Source organism: Azolla caroliniana, unplaced genomic scaffold (genome assembly GCF_043228905.1).
Source record: "Azolla caroliniana isolate FFs.n. ecotype wild unplaced genomic scaffold, voAzoCaro1.0.p SCAF_21, whole genome shotgun sequence".
Classification (NCBI taxonomy): domain Eukaryota; kingdom Viridiplantae; phylum Streptophyta; class Polypodiopsida; order Salviniales; family Salviniaceae; genus Azolla; species Azolla caroliniana.
The window spans coordinates 11,928,254-11,947,807 of NW_028230456.1; the positions used below are offsets into that span (position 1 = coordinate 11,928,254).

General features: G+C 39.4%; 2 protein-coding genes across 2 annotated transcripts; both read right to left on the reverse strand.

Moving 5' to 3' along the window:
- Window positions 1–185: 185 nt before the first annotated feature.
- LOC147850639 (DNAJ heat shock N-terminal domain-containing protein) lies at window positions 186–5,576 on the reverse strand. Its single transcript, XM_087336701.1, has 6 exons — window positions 5,158–5,576; window positions 4,570–4,666; window positions 4,370–4,459; window positions 1,106–1,171; window positions 947–1,015; window positions 186–862 (listed from the first exon to the last, which is right to left on the reverse strand). The coding sequence occupies exons 1-6, from the start codon at window positions 5,553–5,555 to the stop codon at window positions 722–724; spliced, it is 861 nt and encodes a 286-aa protein (XP_087192827.1). The 5' UTR covers window positions 5,556–5,576; the 3' UTR covers window positions 186–721.
- A 1,501-nt stretch (window positions 5,577–7,077) lies between these two features.
- On the reverse strand, window positions 7,078–11,753 carry LOC147850640 (uncharacterized). Its single transcript, XM_087336193.1, has 13 exons — window positions 11,068–11,753; window positions 10,870–10,963; window positions 9,802–9,858; window positions 9,659–9,714; window positions 9,325–9,556; window positions 9,158–9,244; window positions 8,773–8,850; window positions 8,614–8,697; window positions 8,440–8,504; window positions 8,144–8,345; window positions 7,954–8,042; window positions 7,735–7,849; window positions 7,078–7,647 (listed from the first exon to the last, which is right to left on the reverse strand). Exons 1-13 carry the CDS (start codon window positions 11,703–11,705, stop codon window positions 7,606–7,608), a joined length of 1,839 nt encoding a protein of 612 aa, XP_087192319.1. The 5' UTR covers window positions 11,706–11,753; the 3' UTR covers window positions 7,078–7,605.
- Between the last annotated feature and the right edge of the window lie 7,801 nt (window positions 11,754–19,554).

Here is a 19,554-nt window from a genome sequence, read left to right on the forward strand (position 1 = left end):
ATCTCTGTCAAGTTTAAATGTAGACTAAATGTCTACTCTTCTGTATATAGTGGCATGCATTGTTTTTGTCTCTCAAATAAAAATATATTCTACAAAACCATTGGTGTCACGATCCATTTTCATTTGGTGGTTCCAATGTACAGCCCATTGTAAACCTAAATTAACCAAATTTATCCACAATGCTATAGATACAGTAAGAACATAATTGTTTGAAAATAGGTTTACTTGTAGCAATACACTAAGCTATATCATATGGTTTTGTGATATCAGTTACAATGATGCAACAGAAATGAGATGGAACTAGAGAAACTTTGGCTAGACCTTCATTTCTTTGTAATGACATAAATGATTTCATGTGAAGGGCAATATCTTGGCCCATTTTTCCTTTAATTAAATCATTGGAGGTAAAGTAGCCTACAGGCTGAACATTACAGAGAAGAGAATACAATCTCATTTATACAGGAATGTTCAGGATAAACATTCATAATCTTTAAAAACTCAGTGTAAAAACCTTTGACACACAAGATGATGTTCCTATATATCATTTTCATGTAAGATTCCATATCAGCAAACCCCGAGTAGTTGGATGATGTTCCTTCAAAGCATTCTTAAAAATGACAGTCCACTGCATCAGCTGAAACCTCCTGCTTTGCTCAGTACAAAATTGTTTGGTGTTCCAAGAATATCCTCCTACCTATCATATCATTTTTTATAGCATATTTCATAGTAACTCCCTTTTGATAGCTTCACAAAGCCTTCCAAAGTAGGACATTCGCTGCAATGCAGATATGGCTGAGACTGTATTACCTTCCTCAAAAGCATTGTTAAAACTGTTGCTCCACTGCATCATCCTATTATTTGCCTGTCCACAATCATGCAATGTGTTATTCCTAAAATCCCAAAGAATAATCCATTGCCAAAGAAACTCAAATCTGATTGTTATTACAGTCTTATAGAGTCGTTCAAGAGTATCTTTGTCAGGATTATTCTCAAGGGCTTCTCGCAGTTCCATCACCTATTATCAGGAGAAAATCAGCAAAAAATTAAATCCGCTCCTGGAATTCAACTACCATCAAATAAGACAAACCTAGTGAAAACCCATCACCTCAAGTATAAGTTCTGAATCATCTACAGTTCCTTCTTCCTCCACTTGTATGCCTCGTAACTTCAGCTATAAAAGAGGTTGGCAAATCAGGACCTCCACAAAACATTATGCACACTAAGACAAGAAGTTCATGAAGCACAGGGATCAAAAAGAAGTTTGAGCATCACACGACCATATTATGTTTTTAAATGCATTCAGTTTTTGGCCAGATTGTTGATTACCAGCTGATTACAGAACTAGTAGAGGACGTAAAGGTAGAGATTCAAGCACACTCTGATCACTGTTTTCCAACAATCACAAGAATGCTTGTATATCCAAAATTCTAATACCGATACTTAATAGCCAATCTTATAAGTTCCTAGGATACCATGGCTGCATTACTATTGACATAATTCAATGACAAGATATCAATGTGCTTTTGGCATTAGTGACCAAGTTAAGATTTCCTTACTTGGATGACTGATTGGGAAGATTAAAATACTGACAAGATTGAGAGAAAGCATATATTAGTCAATATCAGTCTTTGTTCAGAGACTGCAGGATGAATAGTACTTTCCCCATTCTACATTCATCTTCGTTGTGTTACCCTAAGATACGGATTTTCTGAAAAGGTTATTTAAGGACATAGTAAATGCACCTATGATCAGTAAACGGGATCTTTATCTAATGTCTGATAAGTTTTAAAGTCAAGAACATAATAATGGCACCCTTCCCATAGTCCACATGATGGATGAAATGCACCTTTTCCATCTGAGAATCTAGATTGGAACATCCATGATTAGAAATCGATAATATATGGCATTTGAACAGGTGTGAAGTACAATAGATGGAAAACTCATTTATCTTACACTCAAACTCTGAAAGTTTGCTTCAAGCTTTCAAATCCTTCTGCAACTTTATATATCTTGAAACCTCTATTAGCTTGCTTTATACAAGAATGCATTTTGCATGTCCACCAGATAAACACAACAGCCACTATGTGCTACTAGTACAATTATTAACCAAAGCAAATGGTAATCATGCAAATTACTGATCCAAACTTCACAATACTTAGCCACTAGTCACATCATTTTTGTAGTTCACATTAAAGATCCAGTGATACTCTCCAACATTGTGCATCACAGCTGCTCTTGGAAAAGTTTCTTTCATAAAATGAGCAATGCAGGGATATTAGTTATTTGGCATGAAGCTGAAGTTCACTCCCCCTTCAAAGATTGACCTCTTTTTAGCCAAGCATCCAGAGTATTGAGGTTTTCTCAGGACGATAAAGTTGCCAAAAAAATGAACACCCAGCAGTCAATACCCAAACTTTACAAAATCTTTACATGGCATGATGAGGTCAACAACAGTCAACATCTTTGCCTAAAGATTCAGATCATAGTTGTTCTCCAGCTTGGCAACAGAATGCTCGTTTTCTAATATTTACTCCACAGGGTAGAAACACAATTTCTATCAGTTATTTTCTCCTTTGGCAGAAACAAGGGTGGACACCCAAATACTTCAGTTAGGGATATGCAATCTACCCTGGTTTCATATGGACATGATGGATACTGCATACAATAAATTCCAAAGTTCATTTTTTTCTTTCTTGAAATAGTATGAGACCATATCAATTTTAAACTTTGTTTTCTGGGCTAACATGAAGCCGGTCTGTTGATCTTCCAGAGGGCTGTAAGAGTGAAAACATGAAACGAACCACCGATTTAACTAACACTTCATTGCAGAAGTCTAATATAAACAAAGAGACATGCATTAAGATTTTCACGATCACTCCTTAACAAGGAAGTTGGCACCCCTTTCATATTTTTTAATATATAAATAATATAGGAGGATACAATAAGGTCGAGACAAACCAGAAAAACACAGCCATCAGTTTAAGCCTACTTCAGGGACTAGAACCTGCATATTGTGCATCTAAGGTAGTCTCCACTAACCATAGTAAACAAAGAGACATGTCCTTAAGATTTTGCATTCACTAAGACTTAATTTCACAATGTCTCCTTAACAAGGAAGTTGGCACCACTTTCATATTTTAATTTATAATTAATATAAGAGGATACAATAAGGTTGTTCAGAGACTAGAACCTGCATATAGAGCATCTAAGGTAGTCTCCACTAACCATAGTAGAAAGCTGAATTTAACATTGACAAGATACATCTCTCTTGATGTCTTTCAGCAGTTTGATTGATAATTTGAATGTTTCCTTTGGAAAAAAATCAACATTGACGAGATACATCTCTCTTGATGTCTTTCAGCAGTTTGAGTGATAATTTGAATGTTTCCTTTGAAAACCAAAAGAAGTAAAGATTTAAATTTAGGTTGAACTTTTGCAATTTGATTGCAATTATGGGACTCGAAGGTGATGTAACTTCCAAGATTACAGAGATGAAAATTTCTGACTTTATATCGTGGAACATGCAACTACTCCTAAGAAAATGGACAGAATATGTGCATGTTCTAGAATCACGAATTTCTTCACAAACATCTTGAATGCCTTCTGCCTAGCAAACTGCAAAATGTTGTAGAATATTTGGGGATGAAGTCGCGCACAATAAACTTACGTAGTGCTCCATCATTCCACCATGCTCCTCTACGCCAGACCTTTACTCAGGATGGCAAATACATTCTGAAGTTTCCCCATTGATTCCTAGGGAATTTATACCTTCCAATCACAGGAAACTAAAGGCTGAATCTGACACAAATCTGGCCATGAATCCAATATTCTATAATTGGGGACAAATAGAAATACATCAAGTTCTTAAAATTAGAAAGCAATCTAGAAATACAGATCTGGAAAGCCAAACACCTACTACACTCTGCACAATCAAATTAAGATTAACAAAGCTTACGGAATTAATGCATTTCCATTGAATAATGGATTTTAACAATATTATGGCATCATTTCCGTGGGTATTTCTCATCTTCGTCCATTAGGACCAACGAAGTAAAGGCCAGACCTACATGAATATCATGGATGCCACAGAGTCACAATAGAGCCAGGCCTCCATTATCTATAATTTGGCCAAACCTAGAATGATGAAGATATAGAAACCCCTTGAAGAACACACAATCTAGAAATAACCATAATTAGAACTTTAATTACATTCATTATACTGGCGGTAATGGTTACCAGGGGTCTAAATGAGAGGTCTAAGTGAAATGGCTAGTATGTGCAATTTATCAAATAGATCTTCAGAGAAGACCTTAGGAAGAAGTCAGTGATCATGGCAATGTCAACAGAGAGATACACTATGAATAAGTACCAGATATGTAGCTCTTGAAACAGGATTCAAAAGTTCATTGTATGCTGTGGTTACGAGTGCTGATAGTTGAGCAGAATTCCCCTTCTCTTCCTATACATCGACAGTAAAATTGCATAACTGAAGCAGAACAAAACCAAAGAAAGGAGAAACCTTGGACACGTGTAAAACCATTCAGAAGCAAAGAAGCAATGGCAAAATACCTTTGATTTCCCATGCGAGAGGTCCGGATGCAACTTCTTCATCAAGGACTTGTATTTGGCTTCTAAATCCTTGGGGTCCATTTCATATTTCTGATCCCTGCACAGTTATTGGCAAGGCATTCATCAGTGGAATGCGTTTCCCCCACAGCATGATAGGTGAGACTTAAACTCTATCCAACATATTCTTTGGCATTATCAACTAAGGAGTAGAGTTTTTCTTGACCTCGTCTTATCAACAGGGTTTAGGGTTTAATAAGGGAAATATTTGGAATTTAAACATGATACTGTTCTTAAAACTTCATTAATCAGCACGTTACAAAGTCAAAGACATGCTCTTAGAATATCTTCATCCAAACCTTTGTGGGGAAACAGTAGAAAGACATCCAAATTAAATTCCTTAGAACATGCTCCCACGACAAGCTTGGAAGGACAATAAAAATAAACACAGGTCGGAGTGTTGTTTATCGAGCAGCTATAGAGCCTCGGTTTCATGTAATCTCTTCTACATCATCATAAAAAATAAATCATCCAGAACTGAGAGGTAGAGACCCAGATAGGGGGAGAGAGAGAGAGACCAATCAAACTCACTGGTCAAAGATCTGGAAATAGGTGATGGAAGGATCAGGAGATTGTACTGCGGAGCAGGAAGGGCAGACCAAAATGCATCCTCTGCTCTCACCACACGACCAGCAGCACTGACTCCCTTTCTTTGCCAGGCAGTAATTGCGAATTTGAGTGTTCATCAGAGATGACGAAAGCTGAAATGGAGGCATAACTCGTTGTCCTGCCACGACTTCCATCCACGAGACCCTGCTCCTCCTCCTTATCATCGCCATCGCCAACGCCATGCCCATGCCATGCCCATTGCTCTCTGCCTCACCAAGATTATGGATGCAGCTTCTGAAGGCAGAAGAAGACAAGGAGGATCCATGGTCTCTTCTAAGCTTCTTCTTTAGAGCGTGCCTTGCTGCTGCCCCTGTCGCCATTCCTTCTTCCTCCTTCCTTCCCTTTCCCCCACCGAGTCTTTTCTTTTCGTTTCTGTTACATCTAATTATTACTATTATTATTATTATTATTATTATTAGATGGCCACCACACCATCCGCCTCGGTTCAGTTCGACCGACATGTACATATTATGCTCTGCGGATTTGTAAAGCACCTCTCCAAACATTTGGAACTCTTGATTCCAATCAAGAGATTCTAGGAGGGGTTTGCGCACCCCTTGTCGTTGGTTTAGTTGACTGAAGATATGGAGAGGTTTTGGTATGGTCAACAAGGTACCGAAGCATCATGCTATGCCATTTTTTCTACCCTAAGAAATGAGTGACGACCTTCATGTAATTCACGGTGGTCAGGGCATTGACTATGCCCTCATGTTTCAACCAAAACTACAATTAGGCCACATCTTATGAGCAAGCTTATTATTAATTGTTGATTGATGGACGTGCCACAATTAGAGTTTTGGCAAAGGTTACAATTACAATTAATCTACCTCTATGATCCTTTACTCTATTGATAACACTAGCGCCTTCATTTAAGGGGAAGAAGAAGATTTTACTAACCATGTGAAAGATCACACATGTCAAAAATCTAGTGACAAAAATGATCATGCATATTGTTAAAGACTTTCAAGCAACTACTTCATTTACAATTCTATGTTAGCTTCATAGTCATGCACACATGCAGCAAACACACAATTGTTGAAACAATTTTCATTCATTTTCCCTGCAATGAAATTTGGAAAATGCCATTATTAGCAATATTGAAACCAAGTCACGTTGCACCTTTTATAATTACACATTACAATCATACATCCTCTGAGATCGGAGAATTTAATAGGGTCTCATAAGACACAGGCAACTGCCATTTGACATGTACGTTCCTTCAAGATAGATAGATAGATTGTACATAACACATCGATTAGCAAAATCTACACAATTAAATTCAGTGGCTTTATTGATGTTTGCAGATAGGAGATGCGATACTTTGTGCTTTGTGCTACTGTATGACCAACAATGTACAATACATAATTTTGACATCAACCCTTTCTCAATTGATATTTTTCAGACGTTACATTCACTTCACTTCTGATGGGAATCTTAAAGCATGCTTTTTTCTTGTAAAGAAACAGTACATTACCCCATCCCCTCCTTCCAAAAATAGCCATCAACACACCTTCACCATTTCCTTCTTACATTAACATGAAATGGTAGTCAAGTGACGACGTTCACTAAATTTCCCTGGGACAAGGTAGTTTCACAAGTTTCATAACAGCATTAAATCAATTGTTTCATATCCACGAGACAATTTTTCTTTATAAACATAACTTATTCCCAGAAAGAAAACACAATAACAACCCATGATGATCTCTTCTGTTGGATGAACCCAAATCATGCAGTCACTTGGTATGTGAGTATTCTGTTTAGAAATCTAATAATGTACAATGACATTTAAGACCATCCCTCCCCTCCCTGGTAAACAAAACAAAGCAAGAGCAAAAAACATAAAACAAAAACAAAATGATCCTCGATGTGGAGATAAATTAGATAGTAGGGAGGGGTACATATATCCTCCACCATGACAAAATATTAACGAGTCTCCATTGATTTGAATATAACAAAGCACTGGTAACTCCTGAAAGAGCAGCAAATTGAGCAAGGTACTGCCAGTCGGTGAGAAGTAGACATATACACCTATCTCCCCTGCCCCACAGAACACACAGTTCAGAACCTCAAATTTTCACTTTTGCATAATGCAAAAGAGTAGAGCATAGCATTCACAGAGGAAAACTACTGCATAAATTGTATTTTAACACCAAACCATGACTGGCCTAGTGAAGATAAATTCTTGATATCCGGATATCATTTATCTCTGGAACTTAGATATGCCTGCAACTAAACTGACCAAAACAAATTCATGGGGAAACATTCATGGCCCTGGTATTAAAGAAAAATGTGTCTGAAAAACAATGACCCAAAAGCTGATGAGGAGCAACTCCACTAGCAATGGCCACCTATTGGCAAAAGCAGATCCATCTATTTGGCATCAGGAAACTTCGCCTCATATGCTTGAGGTGTCTGTGGGCCAGGTAAACAGAATTGTGATCAAGAATTCAGAAGAACAATATAAACAGAGGTGAATAGGAAGTAGAAAGTAGCAGTTACCATGAAAGTTGTTGTGATCATCTTGCCAGCAAACCAACGCCCATGAAGTGATCGTTGTGCACTGACTGCTGCCGGCATTGTACCAAACCGGATATAGACATGTCCCGCACTGTTCCTGCATTTCAAACCTCATAAACATTATCAGGAACAAGCAAGAAATTCTTCATCATTTTGTTGTAATTTTTTGACTTTATTTTTGTTCTTAAGAGAATCCAGTACTTGTCCACAAAGATATGCTTCACTGCCCCATATTTCGCACACTCTGACTGCACTTCCTCCTTGATATCAAGATCAAAATCTGGCTCGGTCTGTTTAGCAACAAAAACATTGGTGAAGCCCAACTTAACAAAGTCTTTTAGAATATCCACAGCAAAAAACTGATAACAGACTTCGAATAGGGAAGACAAACCTCCACAGCTGGATCAAACATGTTCTTCAGAAGCAAGCAGTCTGTTGGTGCACCAATAGGTTCAATGACAGCAGCTACTGAAGCAGCCCCTCCTAAAGCAGGGTTTGCTATGCCAACCATTCCCGGAATACCTAAACTTGGTATGATTGGCGCTATTGCAGGCATATTGAATGGAGCAGGGCCCACCGCAGTTGATACAATGCTGATGCAATAGATGTGCATACTTTTCAGGTTTCGTAATGGTATATATTAGCATGAAGCCCTCAACAACTGGAGGCATGGAAAAGAAGGCATACCTTGAAACAGTGCCTGTTCTATCAAGCTTCTGCATGAGTAGAGTTCTAGATCGAGCAGTGAGAGACTGCAAAAACATATACCCCAGCGATAAAAAAGGTTTAAAACAAATGGCACTAAATATGTAGATAGAACTCGGGAGAGGGGGAGAGAGAGAGAGAGAGAGAGAGAGATACCAGGCCTCCCCCATCATCATCATCAAGCTCCCCTGGAGCAACAGTAGGGTCTTGCATCGATTGTTGATCTGTCATTGGTACTACCTATAGCAACCACTCCTTATTCACACAATTCACCTTAGGCAGACACATCAGTAAAAATTGGCATGACAGACATACCTTCACAACACGCCCTGCTAATTCTAGAACCCCATTTAGATTTTGTTGGGCCATACGAGCATCTTCAAGCCTAGCATACTTCAAGATTTAATTTCACATTAGAACAACATTAGGAAGTACGAATTTCATAATATTGTAAATGCTGCAGACATTGCAAGAGTACTGTTTTATATCAATACAGCAGAGATTTTCACATACAGAGTGTCATACAAGAACATAGAGAGCAACCAGTACATATTTTCACAGTAGTAACAAGCACACTGCAATAGACAAGCTTCAGATCAATGCATCACAACAAACTCACACACAAAGTTGCAAGCATTACGAAGTTTGAACATCAGAAACAGACTGCAAGCACGGGCCATTAGAGATCAGGTAGACTTACTTGTACAAAACCATAGCCTTTGCAATGGCCAGTCTCTGGTTCTGTAGGAAGTTGCACCAATTCAACGACACCAAAAGGCTCAAAGACCTGTCGATCACAAAAACCTGATCTTCACCAAAATTCTATCATGAACTGCGAGAGAAAGCAACACATAGTTATATATAAACCTGTTTCAGTTGATCCTCTGTCATGTTGTAATGCAAATTCCCAACATACAAGCGTCTAGCCCCTCCAGAATATGGGCCCATCATACCAGCTGCAGCACTAGCTGTTGCAGTCGACTGGACTAAGTTCTTCTCTGCTTCAGATGGCTTTACCATGACGGGTTGTCCTAGCAGGAGCTGGCCAGTCAATGCAATTGCCATGGGGACAGACATTGCATCGAAAAACTCGATATACCTGAAAAGACATATCAGGAAGGAACATGCATATAACTCCTGTAACATGGAATGAGCTTGATGGAAGGAAGACAGTTTTATAAGTTAGATAGGTAAGTATTACCCAACCCCTTTCGAACGCCTTGTATTTCTATCCATGATAAGTCTCACATCTCGGACCTACAGAAACAAAATGGCAATTAAGAAAGACACGCATGTTATAATGGATTTTTGGGAACCAAAACATTGATTACATCAGACACTAACCTTTCCTGCCCTAGAAAAGAAATCATAAACATCTCGTTCATCTGCCTTCAAAGAAATCTGCACATTAAAACAGAGGAAGAAACTCATCTAGACAGATTGCAAACCTCTTTCATTGCACAAGTCTTACTTCCTACCTTGGATCAACCAATAAATGCAATGGCTCAACTAATAGTATCGAGAAGTTTCACTCAAATTCTTTAGATAGAAGACAATAAGTCCCAAATTACCATATGTTTCTTTGCCTTACTAACCATATTGTGGAAATTGAGAGTCTCTTGAAAGTTGGAATGCTTTCTTAAGCAGATAATTAGCTCGCATAATCTATAAAAAGTATCTTCTGAGACTTGGAAGTTTTTTTTGTAGTAAACGAAGACTATGAAGTAAAATAAGATGTAAAACAGAGCATCACATTTCCTTGCCTTACTAAGGATTACTTGGATAGTTGATGAACTGCTCAAAGCAGAGGAGAGGCTTTAACTTATAACTGGCATAATCCAGAAAAAAAACGCATATCAATCCAAGAGAGTAGCACCAAGTATAAATAGATACAACAATATTTCCTAAGAAAAAAGCTATGATTAGTGCCTCTAGTCGACGCTGCTATGTACACCTACTTATCAAGAACTTGGAGTTGAACAAAGAACATTCGACAATATCAACAACCCAGACAATATATACAGCTTAGAGATCCACACAACCATAACTTAGACATAAAGATACGTTTTTGCAACTTCTCAATGACTCAATCTCAAGCAGTCAGAATTGGACAAAATACATATTCAACATAGATACATCCCTTGCAGACACGTGAACCTAACCTAGACACACACATGGCAAATCAAGTAATTCTCTTCTGACTAAAGTCAGAAAGGAGAAAAATCACCAGGAGACCAGCATCCCTGCATAAAATGATCATTCAGACATAATTGTACACAACTAAGTCACCATTGAGATACATATGTGTGTATATATACCTATTAATGCATATTTGTGAGAAACGCATAGAGCAACTAAAAACATCCACGGTGCCAGCATAACCGTTTAAAAAATAGATGTTTCAACCAAAACCTGGTATGCAAAGACAGTCCGTTGATCTCGCTCAGGATCAGCCTCTGGCTCAGCTCCTTCTTCCTTCTTCTCTCTCTTCTCCCGGTGTGGGTAGCTGCAAATGAACCACGTATTGTACAATATTCTTTTGACAAAAAGGAGTTCATAAAAATAGAAACAGGGTTAACCTCCACATTAAAAGAAATGCTCCATACATACCGATGATCTCTTTCTCTCTCTCTTTCTCTTTCTCGTTCTCTCTCTCTTTCTCTTTCTCTTTCTCTTTCTCTTTCTTTTTCTCTCTCTCTTTCTCCATCTCGGCTCTTGCTTGGCTCTCTGTCGTGTGATTCATAATCCCTGCCCTTGCTGTGAGCCCGATCTTTGCTGTGCTTTCGGTCTGGATCTCTCTCTCTCTCTTTCTCATGATCTCGTTCCTTGTCTCCGTCCTTGCTACGTCTCCTTCTGTCAACATCCCTATCCCTGTCTCTGTCCCTTTCCTTGTCTTTATCTTTGTCTCTATCTCGATGTTCTCTTTCTCTTTCCCGGTCTCTGTTCTCTCTATGAGACCTTTCAGATCTTTCTCTATCGCGGTCACGGTCACGGTCTCTGTCTCTATCTCCCCTGTCCTTGGATTTTTCTCTGTTCCCGCGGTGATCCCTGTCATCAGATTTCCCATCCAGAGATCTGTGGCGCTTACTCTTGTGATATCCATCCTCTGCCTCATCTCCTCCTTCCGTTGTTCTTCGCTTGTCCTTCTCTGCACTCTTGCTGCTCTTTAGAGATGTACCGTTTGATCCTTTCTCCGCATCAGCAGACTCCACAGTCTTCTCAAGGTACTCGTACTCATCAAAATCCATGGCCTTTGCCTTAGCTTTACAGCAGAGAGGTGGAGGGATTGGTTAAACCTGTCTCCACAGAAACACGCTGGGAAATGGGAAAGCGAAACGGAACGGGAAAACAAAATACAAGCTTGAAAGGCAAAACAAAATGACGATAACAAGAAACGCGATGTAAACATACCTGAAAGAGAGAGGGACAGAGACAGAGACAGAGAAGGAGGGAGATGTCAGAAACCCTAAATTTCAGCAGGTCGAGCAGGCAGAGAAGCTCAGGACGCCTGCTGCTGCTGCTGCTGCTGCTGCTGCTGCTGCTGCTGTTGCGACTGTGAACCTTAAGCCTAACCCTAATCTTCGGTTTGAGTCTGTCTGGTGTGGGTGGGTGGGTGTCTGTTGAAGCCAGCTTCTTCCAAAAGAGAAGGGCAGCCCTAAATAATAAATAGAAGCCCCAAGTATGTAAGTAAGTAAATAGTAGTAGTAGCAGTAGAGTAGTAGGAAGAGTCGGAAGGAAGTATGTATGTATGGATGATGTATGTACATATGTATGTAATGTATGTATGGATGTATGTATGTAAGCCAAAGCAGAGAGGCAAGGCAAAACAAAGTATGTACATACATATGGGAGGAAGGGAGGAAGGAAGAGCAAGAGCAGCCCCTTTCTCTCCCTTTACACATAATTCCATTACATACCCCTCCCTAGGGATCAGCAACGGCTCAGCTCAAGCCTAAACCGTTTGGCTAAAGCGGCTTAGCAGCTCGGCTCGGCTTAGGCTCGAGCCTGCCTTAACGGTTTGAGATCGGCTCGACTTGGCTTGAGCCTCCCAAACTGGCTCAAACCGACTAAGCCGTTTAAGTGATTTAATTGTAATACAATTATGAAGTTTAATATATAAATTGTAATAAATTTATGGTATGAAGTTGAATATTCATTGTAATAGTATTGTTGTTTTCTCCCAAACCAGTTTAGGGGTCGGTTTGGTTTAGGTTTGAAAACCCCTGAACGGTTTAGGCTTAACCGATTTGGCTTGGATAAGGCCAAACCGGCGAAGCCTAAACCGAACCGTTGTCGATCTCTACCCCTCCCCCCTCTCTTCCTTCCTGCACCTTCACACAAATATAACCCCCCACACACACCCCTTTCTTCTCTTGACTCGACCATGTAGTTTGCATCTTTCATTTTGTCTTAGATCAAATTCCTACACCCCCAAACCCTACTCCACCTGATCAATTACGATCCATTTGATACTTTCATCTGTTCTACATGTTGTATATATGGAGTCTCTTGTTCCTCGCTTTCTATTATTGTCTGTAATTAGGAGCAACCCTCTACTAATGACAAAGAAACATTCTGAAGGTTATCTTTACATTCTCTCTCTCTCTCTCTCTCTCTCTCTCTCTCTCTCTCTCTCTCTCTCTCTCGCATAAAACCAAACAATTATATTAATTGCATGTAAAACCCACTTGTTACAACTTCTTAGTCTCCTCTACCTATCTATGTAGGGAGAGTAGGGAGTGGGACATCCTTTGAAGCCACTAGAAAACACTTGTGGCAATTATCCCCACATGTTCTAACATCTAGAATTTCCACATAAGAATGCCTTTTAACTTCTTCATATAGGCTTTCACCCCCCTTTCATGGCTTGTCAACTATCAAACATAAAAACATTACGCGTATTTGTATTGTGTTGCAGTCCCCAATATTGTGAAAATGGAACAATATCTTCAGGAACACTAGGACATTTGAAATAGGTAATATGTCGTGTTCTCTTTTTTACTTCTTGGGGAGATGTTAAAAAGGCTTATTTCAACACAATTTCATGATGATATGATGCATGCATGCATGGTTTCTTAAAATATACCATTTTAGCTAATTATTTTCATGACAAGAAAAACAATAGTTTCATATTCCATCTATCATGTTTTTTTATGCAATTTTGAGATAAGGACTGAAATTCCATGCAAGCTTAATTGTATTAACCTCGATTTTGCAGAATATGAAAATGGTACCCCATTGAACTAATTTTATAATGCTAAATTTATATAGAGCGTGTCTCTACATATTAATTGCAATCCACTCTTTTATTGATTTGTCTCAAAATGTAGACCATGGTTCTCAATTTGCTTTAATGTTTAGAACTTGATTTCAAAATAAGCATATTGTAACTTTGATTTCAGATTGAATAATTCCCATATTTTTCAAAGGCTCTTAATAGTTACATGGAAAGATTGAATATTTCCCATAGCCTTTAAAGGCCCTTAATCGATACATGTGGACAAAATAATAAAAATAATAAATTATTGGATTTTCAATTAAAATCTGATGCATTGCATCAAATTCTAAATGTATAGAGTAAAATCCGATGTAGTACATAATAATATTTTTTAATTATTTTTTCCATAAACAAATCTTGGATTTTCAACTTAAATCCAATGCACTGCATCAGAATTTAGATTTATAGAGTAAAAATTGATGTAGTGCATCGGATTCTAGATGTATAGAGTAAAATTTAATGCAGTGCATTGGATTTCAATTGAAAATCCAAGATTTTTTATTTTTTTCCTTTTTTAAACTTTAAGATTGTTCACAAATTGTTAAAACATCCTAGTTTTCTAAAGTTAAGGTGGTTTGCATTGTTAATTAAATTTATTCTCTCAAAATATTAGTAATTCAAGAATATGATCATTATTCTATTTACAGTAAACATTCGGTTAAGTGTGCACTTTGAACGCAAGGTAAAAGTGCGCACTTAACTAAGCTGCGCATTTAGGGTTTTTTAGTTAAAAAAAAAGAATCCCAATTTTTTCCCTGTTGTAATTTTGAGAAAGCATAGCCCAAACAGCCATCGCTCAGACCCTCCTTACTGTTGTAATGTCTCGGATATGTATATATTTTCTTTCGTATGTCTGTTTTTTGGTTTCTATGTTTTTTTTTTTATGTTTATGTCTGTTGTTTGATGTCTATGGAGATTGTGTGAGATGTCTAAGTTTGTTTTTTGGTGTCTATGGAGATTGTGCGGTGATGTCTATGCCTGAATGGTATGTGGTCTATGAGAAATGATCCACATACTTGGCTGGAGATAGTGTAAAAAAATGCCCAAAAGTAGGGATTTGAATCCACATACTGTTAATCAATCAATAGCTATTAATCGATTAATAACTTTTTCCTCCACATAATAAGCCATTCATCGATTAATCGATTAATAGTTTTTCCTCACATAATAAGCCATTAATCAATTTATAGCTTTTCCTCCACATAATATGCCATTAATCGATTAATTGCTTTCCCTTCATGTAATAAGCCATTAATTGATTAACTCTATATAAATAAGCCATTAATCGATTATTTGATTAATAGCTTTTCCTTCATGTAAGTCCACATAATAAGCTATTAATCAACTAATCGATTAATACATTTCCCATAATAGACCCAAGCTTGCACCCTATTTAGTTTTAGAGAATATGTATCTTGTTGCAAAGCAAAGTTTCCATGAAATTAGTTCAAGATTGTATGTATTCACCATATCTTGCTCAACCTATTTAGTAGACAAATGGCCTTACATCATTTTGGTATGAAATTGCAAAAGCACTACAAATCTTGTTTTTATTGATCATTTTGTTGTTTTTTGCATGATTGGAACATAGTTTCAAATTGGTTTGATATGTTTTGTCATAAAACAATGTAAATTTTTTGAATAAGATTTTGACATCTATAAAAAGTGCACTTAATAGAATGACGCACTTAATTGGGCACACACTTAACCGAACGGTTACTGTACTCCTATAACGCTAGACAACCATTAAAGAATTTTATAGTTTACCAAATCCACATGTATTTATTAAGAGACTGTCTCGGGTAGAAAATATACACAGGAGAGTAGAAGATAATCAAAGGGATGAGTTAATTAATTGAAAAACTTTGTAAGTGGTGTTGTTCACCTTGATTGTAATCTAGGTGAACACACATATTTATACAAGTTCTGAGATTGAATATCTTTAGAATATACCTAAGAAATACTCTAGAATATACTCGTCTAGATTTATACCATAGAACGGATTTGGTCGACCTCGTATTCCTCGCCTATTGTCAACTTCACAGGTGGTGGTGGGGGCGCCTGGCGTCCTGGGAGTTGTGAAGCATAATGCGTCTTGAGGAGAGAGACATGAAAAACATCATGAATCTAGAAGTGGGATGGAAGGGCCAGCCGGAAGGCGATGAGATTGATGCGCTCAACTATATGGAATGGTCCCAACTTCTTGTAATCAAGTTTTGCACATGGACGGGTAGTAGAGATGTGTCGTCGTAACAACTAGACCATGTCTCCAATGATAAATGGTAGAGTGATATGGCGATGGAGATCAACGTGCTTATTGTATCGTTCGCCAACGAGACGAAGCTCCAAGGATAAGTCATGATGTAGCTCTTCTAAAACGCGGGCTCGACCCTCTGCCGAAGGGTTCACAGAAGTGGTAGGGAGGGAAATGTTGAAGTAAGGATGTAAACCATAGTTTGCAAAGAAGGGAGTGACGTTAGTCGATGCATGGAGAGAATTATTGTAAGCGAATTCTGCTAGTGAAAGTAAGTTGACCCAATCATCTTGTTGGTAACTAACCGAGCACCGAAGATACTACTCAAGGATTTGGTTGACGCGCTTCGTCTGACCGTCAGTCTAAGGGTGATAGGCGGAGGACAACTTGACGAGGATGCCTAAAGTTTGCAGCAGGTGCTGCCAGACGTGAGAGACAAATTGGGGTCCACGATTAGAGATGACATCACCGGGGAGGCCATGCAAACAGACCACATTATTGAGGAGTAGATGCGTCATTCCTTCTCCAGAAATGGTTTTTGAGCATGGAGTGAAGCGAGACATCTTTGTAAACTGATCAACAATGACCAACACCGAGTCATAGCTATTGACCAAGGGTAGATTGGTTATGAGGTCCATAGAGATAGAGGCCCAGGGACGACTAGGACATGGAAGTAGCTAGAGTAAGCCATATGGCCGATGATGAGCAACTTTGGAGCGAGCGCAAACCTCAATCGTCTGGATGTATTCTTTGACCAACTTCCATGGTTGTGGCCACCAATATCCCTGAGAGATTAGTTCGAGGGTTTTTGCAACTCCGAAGTGACCTGCAAGGGGGTCCCAAAGTATTGTCCACCTCGATGCGATGGAGCATCAACATAGCACACATCCGTGTGTACTAGTTCCAATGCAACCTCTCTTCTTCTTGGTGGTATTGTGTGGAATGCAGCTCTATTATGCTTTCCGGCTAAGTAGTCGACACACTTCTCCAGATGCACGCCCTTGACTTCTAGTAGAAGTTTTTGGTCGGGTAACAGGTGCATTCCCTTCTCACTCATGTGGCCTAGCCTCTTATGCCATATCTCACCTGCCGAGTTGGATGCCACATTTACTTCCGATTTGCACAGTCGGGCATGCATCATGTACAATGTGCCTTCTTTCTGTGCTTGGGCCACTATAAGATTTCCTCGACAGAACTTCCACTTGCCATTTTGAAAGCTACCACTATAGCCTTTGTCATCTAACCTTCCAGTCGATATCAGATTCAATCTGATATCAGGGACGTGTCGAACATCCTTCAGTGTCAGTCGACACCCTATCGACGTCGTTAAGCAAACACTTCCGACTCTGGTTACCCTGCACTCTCCACTGTCACCCATCGTTACATAGCCATGATCCTCAACTATGTAAGTCGAGAAATACTCTCTCGACAGAGTTATTTGGAATGATGCTCCGGAATCAATCACCCACGTGCAATCTTCACTTGCAAGATTTGCACTTGTCTGTTCACAAATGAACAGGAGTTCTTCATTGCTCGTAGCAATGGCCGAAGTGTTCTTCTCATCAGGAATCTTCCTGGGTTCGACATTATTTCCGACACTCTTATCTTTCTTTAAGTGTCGACAGTCCTTCTGGAAGTGTCTAGGCTTTCCACAATAAAAGCACATGGGCTTACCTCTGGACTTCGATCTGGCGTGGGATTTGTCTGTTCGTTGCAGACTTTTTCTTCGTCGGTCTCTTCCTCTGTTCATATGTTGAGTCAGATTCGACTCCGATTGGGACATGACTCCTTTGTCTTTCCTCCTTGCCTCCTCATTTAGGATGCTTGTCTTCACCGTCTATAAAGACAACCACCAGGTTCTCCCAGTTATCCGGCAGTGTGCACATTAGCAGGATGACCTGCATTGCATCATCCAAGGGAAACTTGGTCGCAGCAAGTTGATTTACATACCCCATGAATGTGCTGATGTGTTCGATGATGCTCTCACCGTCTCTGTATTTCAGTCGTATGATTTTTCTCATCAACGAGGTTTTATTGAGCGCGTTCTTCCTCTCATACAGACCCGACAGCTTCTGCCACATCTCGTGAGCATTTGCGTCGTTCGCCACATGCTGAAGGACACTTACATTGACACATTGTCGGATAGTAGCCACTGCCTTTCTATTCAGAAGCTTCCAGTCCGACTCCAATACCACCCAAGGTATTTATGCTCTGTCGACTGGCTCGTATAGGTCTTTAACTATGAGAAGGACTTCCATCTTGATCTTCCAGTCTACATAGTTCTGTGAGTTTAGAACTATCATACCTGGGAAACCGCTCACACCTCCTTCCATGCTTGCACCTCAAGCTCTGATACCAGTTTGTTGAGAAATCGTTCGGTCAAATCACAATAAACGAACTATGCTGAAATACGAATCACACAAGTATGCCAAAGAGAGACAAGATAAACAATAATGCACAGAGATTTACGTGGAAACCCTAAAACGGGAGAAAACCACGGAGAACAGAACTTCACTATACAGTGGATATACTACAGAGGGTATGTTACAGCACTCTTACGAGTGTATCAGCCACGTGGGGCTCTTGGTGTCTGCTGTTACGCACACAGCTATGGCGCCGCACACACACACACACACACACACACACACACACACACACACACTCTCTCTCTCTCTCTCTCTGCTCACTCCTCACGCTCTCCCTCTAGCGCAACCGCACTCTATCTCTTCTATTCTCTATCTCACGTTTTGTCCTAAGTGTATTTATACTTATACACTGTATGGGCTTTTTACAAATGTAGTCTCTGCTACGTCTCATTATTATTATTGCTATAATAATAATAGTCGAACTATCAAACAGTCGACTCATTGTTTTCGACTCTTCGATTGTCGGCTTTCCGAACAGTCGGATCTTCCCTGTCTTCGATTGTCGGCACTCCTTGGTCCGATCAATCGACTCCTTGACTGTCAGCAACTTCTAGACAATCAGTTCCTCCTCCCACTTGAGGGACATATTCTCAACAATAAACTGGTCCGAGAAATATTCTTTGCCTCCATTGATCGAAGGCAGCGTACGTGCCAACCTGTGGCTTTCTCAACTTCGTTTTTGAACCTTTGGAAGTGGCCAAACACTTTGCTCTTCTATTTCATCAAGTGGATCCAAGTATGCCTGGAAAAGTCGTTGATGAACGTGACATAATATCGGCAACCACCGAATGTTGTCGTCTGGGCTAGTCCCCACACATATGAATGTACTACATCTAGGATCCCTTTGCTCACATTCCTCTCTTTCGGGAATGGATGTCGGTGTTTTTTTCCGAATAGGCATGCCTCGTATACGCCTGTAACCTCCTTCTCGATAAAATTCGGGAGTCTGATTACGACTCCTTTCGATTGCATGTTCTAGAGCTTTTGGAGATTGATGTGGACGATTCTCTTGTACCACTGTTTCAAGTCTGTTTCGACTTTGAGGCCTTTTGCGAACATAACTGATTTCACCTCCTCTAATTCAAGGATGAACATTCGGCCTTCTCAATGACCATGCACTATGATTTGATCATCCTTTT

Coding starts and splice junctions, on each gene's coding strand:
- LOC147850639 (XM_087336701.1), bottom strand. CDS start 5,555: ATGGCGACAGGGGCAGCAGCAAGGCACGCTCTAAAGAAGAAGCTTAGA. Junction 4,667..5,157: donor TATTTCCAGATCTTTGACCA/GTGAGTTTGATT, acceptor ATAACTGTGCAG/GGATCAGAAATATGAAATGG. Junction 1,172..4,369: donor TTTCAAGAGCTACATATCTG/GTACTTATTCAT, acceptor CCTCTTTTATAG/CTGAAGTTACGAGGCATACA.
- LOC147850640 (XM_087336193.1), bottom strand. CDS start 11,705: ATGGATTTTGATGAGTACGAGTACCTTGAGAAGACTGTGGAGTCTGCT. Junction 9,245..9,324: donor CAGAGGATCAACTGAAACAG/GTTTATATATAA, acceptor TGTGATCGACAG/GTCTTTGAGCCTTTTGGTGT. Junction 8,043..8,143: donor TGTTTGATCCAGCTGTGGAG/GTTTGTCTTCCC, acceptor GTTGCTAAACAG/ACCGAGCCAGATTTTGATCT.